Here is a 6,043-nt window from a genome sequence, read left to right on the forward strand (position 1 = left end):
ACATCAATCTCTCGGGGAATCAATAGTTTTTGCAGAATGAAAGTGTCTAAACTGCAATTTGATGCAGCTGTTTGTGGGAAGTTGACACCAACATAGGACTGCTATAGGATTCAGAATCGGAATCCTTAAAATTCAAGCAGAGCCAGGCCTTATTCGCCACAAAAAAGAAAAGAAAAGAAAGAAATTATCATTCTTATCTTATTCATATATTGGCCAATACCAGCCATGTTGCCCCAGTATAAAAACTGACTTGGTCGACACAGGTCCTGTACAGGCCGATGGCTTAAAGGAGTTATATCAGCCCTCTTACCTTTTAGCTTCTTTGCCGATACGCCAGAAAGGCAACACGATATTATTACTACCGAAATTGGCATTATCACCCTTGTGGAGATTACCTGCTATCGCAATTGAAGATGAACATCTCATGTAGTAGTTGTTCGAAACATAAGTTTTGCACCGTTGTTCAAAGCGAGCCTTTGTTAATTAAACCTAAGTTATTACGGCTTAAGCTCCAGTTAATATGACAAAAGTTCAAAAGTACTCTTAATAAAAAAGTTTCAAATTTTCATTAATTAGTATCATAGTCAAACACGTTTTTTTCGAAAAAAATCCCATCTTATGCTTTAGAATTAGGTTAGCCGTATAAACCAGGAAAATGACCCAAATGACAAAACGAATAAAATGCAGCTTTTTCACCTTTGTCTCGCTTTTCCCCCACTTTCTATCACTTCATTTTTATCTTGACATTTTTACATTTTATCTTTAGATTTATTTTCTTAAAAAAAATTTTTGCCAAGTGTTTTTCCCCAAATTTTCTGCGTTATACTGCACAAAACCTCGCCATTTAGAACCAGTAAACGATATTTGTGGCTATGGTTAGTTTTTATCTATTTAACTGTATTTTATAATATTATTATATGATTAACTATATTGAAACTTTTTATTGACATCCAAAATGATTATGTAAATATTTTCTCCATTTAAACGTCTTTAAAGTTATTCAAGAAAAACCTAATCATATTAACAAAGTCAAGTATATTTCTTACTTTAATTTTAAAAGGAAAAATATAAACTTTACTAACTCAATAATTATCAAAAATAAGTTTCCGGACCATCAACAATGGAAAAACGTAGCAGTATTCTTCCGAAAACATAAACAAGATTGTGGTTTTTCTTATCGTGACCAAATTTTTTAGGTCTGTTTGTCGAAAATAAGCCAAAAAAGGGTGACGATTCTCAAAACCTTATTCTCCTATATCATTTCCACCACGGTGGATAGATGAGCCGATGCACTATGATTAAATCATTTTCATAAGTTAATATAATGTAAAGCCTAATCTTTGTAAGACCCGAAACGGCCAAATGCAAGTGGGGTTGTCTCAAAAATTGGAACCGATACAGCAACAGGAACAAGTCCGGTATCGGATTCGACTCATTTGCCACCTTGCTGGTTATCTCCATAGTTGGCAAACTCACCGGGCTGACTCGGGAGTCAGCTCAGGTAGCTAAAAGTTCCAGCCACGAGTTGAGGTTGGCCCGACTCGCTCTTGACTTGCCCGATTCAGCTGCATTGATTTCCATTGTAGTTATTTTAGAACTCAACCGAGTTGATGAGTCAACTCGCTAAGTCAACAAGTCTAACCCAGTGATGTGGTCATTTACTTATCTTATCTGAGTCCGAGTCACAGATTTGCAAACTATGATTATCCATAGCAATTCCCAACCCACTCATTGTGTATTGTACTTGGCTGTTTCAAATCCGACCCGTTTGCATCCCTCACTATGGATAAACATAGCTGCAAATGGGTTCGAAACGATCAGCCTTCATTTTTTTTATCACACAAATTCATATCTGATCCAAAAATTTGATTAACTGGTTGTGTTTGATGATTCTTCATGCAATGCACAAGTTAAAAGATGTATTATATAAGTCACCCAAATCCCGAAGCAACCTTAATTTGAGGGAGGAAAGGGAGACGAAAGAAGAACGGTGTGGCCTCGTCTCTCGAAAACAGCGATATCTGATCCAAAAACTAAAACGGACCCAAATTAATTCAGGCTGCCGATCATCGGACCTAATAAAAAATGGTTCTCGACCTGACCCGCTTTTTATGGGCCAATTCTGCTGGCCTTGTTCTTGCGTATTGACTGACAACTGCTGGAGCTCCTCAATTTGAGGCCACAAGTTTGGATGATGGAGGAGCAATGGCGGAGCTTCTTCCCTTTATCCCCTTTAGCATGACACATGGCAGCTGCTGAAGCGCGCTTAAGTGTCTCTGCTTATCACTTGCTTGCTTTGCTCCACCGCTCCTTGTGTGTGTGTGCGTGTGTGTGCAGGGGAGGTGTCTCTGTCTCTCTCTTTCTCTCTCTCTCTCTCTCTCTCTGGTTCAGCAATGGAGACTGCTGTCATCTCTTCCACTCACGTCACGCTCTCTGCCGGCGCCTCGAGCCGGTCGACGGCGCTCGCTTCCTCTGCTTCCCTCCGCCGCCTCGTTGACGCCAGGGTATCAATTCCATACTTCAAAGATTCAGTCTTATGCTCGCATGCATTTGAACTTGTAATTACAGAAGCTCTGAGTATGCATGCATTAGTTGGTAGCTAAAGAAGAATGATATTGATGACTTACTGTAATTGCTTTAGAGCTTGAAATCGAGCTCGATCTACGGTGATCCTCTGCGACATTCGGTGAGGAAGTTGCAGGCAAGAGTGAAAGGAAGGCCGTTGTCCTCTTCGCCGGCGCAAATCACCAGATGCGAGCTGGGTGACAGCTTGGTAAGCACCTCTATATTCTTTCTGACTGACCATTAATGGATGTTGTTTGCAGCTGGTTTTTCCCTTTGATCGTTGACGAAATAGTTGGTGCTGAGTTTCTGTTTTGTTTTGTGGATCTGTGTTGGGGAAAAATGAAGGAAGAGTTCCTGAACAAGTCAACGGAGGACAAGAACCTGGTGAGGCTGCTGGTGTGCATGGGTGAAGCGCTGAGGACCATAGCCTTCAAGGTCAGAACTGCTTCCTGTGGTGGCACCGCCTGTGTTAACACCTTCGGTGATGAACAGCTCGCCGTCGACTTGCTTGCCGACAAACTGCTCTTCGAGGTCAGTTGTAATTTCTCCATTTTCATGATCACTGCCATCATCACCATCACTAAGCAATCATCATTCGTGGCCATCTTAACGTCACTGCTACCACCAGTATTCCGCAGAAGCTATTACTGGCTTTTCTTTGCTCAGAAAATTTTCAACATATTTACAAAGAAACTCAAGTTCTTGGAATTCAGGCACAATAACGAGAAGCGTACTTCCTTGCACAAAGAATGGATCATTTAGACAAAATCAAACTGAAAAATAAAAGTGGGTTATAACTTTTTATTCCTTTGGCATTATAGTTTACTGGTAAATTGCATCTGCAAAGTAAGAAATTTGCTTGTTCATGTTAAAAAAAAATTAAATTGATTCAGGCTAAGGTCTACAGTACTAATTCCTTTTCCCATTTGAAACATCGCCTAGGCATTAAGGTACTCTCACGTCTGCAAGTATGCCTGCTCAGAGGAAGAGCCGGAACTCCAAGATATGGAGGGCCCTGCAGAAGGTCTGAAGCACCACAATGAGACTTTAGTTTTCCACGGTTGTTTCTTTTACTGATAGAAGAATAACAATAACCTTGGCAATCACAGGAGGCTTTAGTGTTGCTTTTGATCCCCTTGATGGCTCCAGCATCGTTGATACCAACTTTACAGTCGGAACAATCTTCGGTGTGTGGCCTGGAGATAAATTGACGGGTATTACAGGAAGAGACCAAGCGGCTGCTGCCATGGGAATATATGGACCAAGAACAACTTATGTTCTTGCTCTTAAGGATATTCCTGGAACGCATGAATTTTTGCTACTTGATGAAGGTGCAAATTCACATTACAATTGCTAGTTCAGCTGCTTCTCTATGTATGTTATATTACTTTGTTTTTACCATATCATGCACAAATGCAGGCAATTTAAGGGTTGCATACGATTCCTAGTTTTTCTCCAATTTTCATTTGAAAGTAAGGGAAGCTCCACAATTGGCTTGCAGGAAAATGGCAACATGTTAAAGACACCACTCAAATTGGAGAAGGAAAGATGTTCTCTCCAGGAAATCTGAGGGCCACCTTTGACAACCCTGAGTATCAAAAGGTAGCTACATATTTGTTTTCTCTGTTTCTAATATTGTTCTGTTTTCTTGTCTAACATGGCCACTCTTGCTGTACCCCTGTGTTATCCACTGGAACAAGATATTCCTGGGTGCAGCTAACTTGCTCCAGAACTGGATGATTTTATCTATTCTTATGAACACATCAAAATCTTCTACTAGTCGACTATCTAGTTCATCATCATCATCTTCATCTTCATCTTCACCGAACCTTTTCCCAAAAGCCTTTATCCTCATTGCATGAGGTCAGCTTTATGAGTCTTTACTCCTCATACAAGTAATTGATTTAGCTGCTTTATAATGCTTCATATCCCTTTTTACTATTAGTTTCAAGTCTTAATTAGTATATTGCTTGCGCGTTTGAACCATTGTATTTGTTGATTACTATATGTTACTTGATTGTTGTATAGCATGTATGGAGAAACTTGTAAAAATGTAGCAAAATTTTGTGAATTTCCACATTTATCCAAACACACTCACACGTTCACATACACATGGGTGCCTTTCTTTTCAGTAGACCCATCAAACAACCTTATGCCTGCAACTGTACCTCTAGGTGATAAAATGTCACACAATCTTCACATTGAGGCAATGATATCTCTCTCTTTTCTCATCTTAAGTTCTTTTTAACTCGTTACAGCTTATCAACTACTATGTGAATGAAAAGTACACACTAAGATACACTGGAGGGATGGTTCCTGATGTCAACCAGGTATGCTTCTCCAGCTGAATATTGTAGAGCGCTTTTCTTTGAAGTTGTGTATTCATTTCTTGGGATGTAATTGATGTGAATTGGTTTTGTGAATTTGATTTTTTTTTTTATGTACTTCTGTCAGTATCCACCCTTTCATGCCTTCTGTTTCTCTTGATTCAAGCCATTTACTTCATTCATTTTCCATTGTTCCAAGAACCAATGTGAACAGAATTCTGTTATGTTTCTTGTAGATCATTGTAAAGGAAAAAGGTATCTTCACAAATGTCACATCCCCAACTTCAAAGGCGAAGCTAAGGCTGCTGTTTGAGGTTGCTCCATTGGGCTTTCTAGTTGAGAAAGCAGGGGGTTACAGTAGTGATGGGAAGCAATCAGTGCTGGATAGGGTGATTGAGAATCTGGATGACAGGACCCAAGTGGCGTATGGATCGAAGAACGAGATTATCCGATTTGAAGAAACTTTGTATGGATCCTCTAGGCTCAAGGTTGGAACACCAGTTGGTGCAGCTGCTTAATTTTCCCCATGTTAAGAAGTCTTTCTAGCATCTCTTCTTTATTTCAACTTATTTTTGCCTAGTGGGTTGAATGTAAAACAATGGTGCAATGAATCTTGTGTTGTACTGGAAGATCTCAAGTTGAATACTACAACGAGTTACAGCACTCAGCCATTCAAAGATGAATTTATTCCTGAACATGAATGGCCATGTCTTCACAGTCGGAGTGCAAACAGATACCATTTGGAAGTATTGTCACATAAGATGCGTATTATTTGAAAAAAAAACATGTATAATACCCAAGAAATAAGTCAGCCGTATAAAACTGCAATTAGACACGTTTTTTTTAAAAAATGCCAAAAAATAAAAAAGTGAAAAAAACGGGTATTATACGCGTTTTTTAGCATCTTTTTGTATTTTTTATTTTTTTATAATTTTTAGGATTTATTAAATGTTTAATTTTTTTTAAAAATTTTGCTGAGATTTTTTCAAGATATTCTCGAGATATACAACTTTGCCTTATTATAATCGAGAAATTTCTCGCCGTATAATATCCGTATACGATATATGTGACAATGATTGCAAGGCCTCCAAACCCGAATAAGTACCAACAACGTAGAGTCTAACACAGGGTCACAGTTGGGTAATGAAAAC

General features: G+C 39.0%; 1 protein-coding gene across 1 annotated transcript; it reads left to right on the forward strand.

The window, feature by feature from the left end:
- Positions 1 to 2,221: 2,221 nt before the first annotated feature.
- LOC116255431 (sedoheptulose-1,7-bisphosphatase, chloroplastic) lies at positions 2,222 to 5,569 on the forward strand. The gene is made up of 8 exons (XM_031631251.2): positions 2,222 to 2,504; positions 2,642 to 2,773; positions 2,911 to 3,096; positions 3,508 to 3,589; positions 3,675 to 3,896; positions 4,067 to 4,167; positions 4,824 to 4,895; positions 5,129 to 5,569. Exons 1-8 carry the CDS (start codon positions 2,394 to 2,396, stop codon positions 5,408 to 5,410), a joined length of 1,188 nt encoding a protein of 395 aa, XP_031487111.1. The 5' UTR covers positions 2,222 to 2,393; the 3' UTR covers positions 5,411 to 5,569.
- The last annotated feature ends 474 nt before the right edge of the window (positions 5,570 to 6,043 follow it).

Source organism: Nymphaea colorata, chromosome 6 (genome assembly GCF_008831285.2).
Source record: "Nymphaea colorata isolate Beijing-Zhang1983 chromosome 6, ASM883128v2, whole genome shotgun sequence".
NCBI lineage: Eukaryota > Viridiplantae > Streptophyta > Magnoliopsida > Nymphaeales > Nymphaeaceae > Nymphaea > Nymphaea colorata.

What these genes read in the sequence shown, in the direction of transcription:
- LOC116255431 (XM_031631251.2), top strand. Translation starts at nt 2,394, where the DNA reads ATGGAGACTGCTGTCATCTCTTCCACTCACGTCACGCTCTCTGCCGGC. An exon ending in CCGACAAACTGCTCTTCGAG is followed by an intron (nt 3,097 to 3,507) that starts GTCAGTTGTAAT and finishes AACATCGCCTAG; the next exon opens with GCATTAAGGTACTCTCACGT. An exon ending in TGGTTCCTGATGTCAACCAG is followed by an intron (nt 4,896 to 5,128) that starts GTATGCTTCTCC and finishes TGTTTCTTGTAG; the next exon opens with ATCATTGTAAAGGAAAAAGG.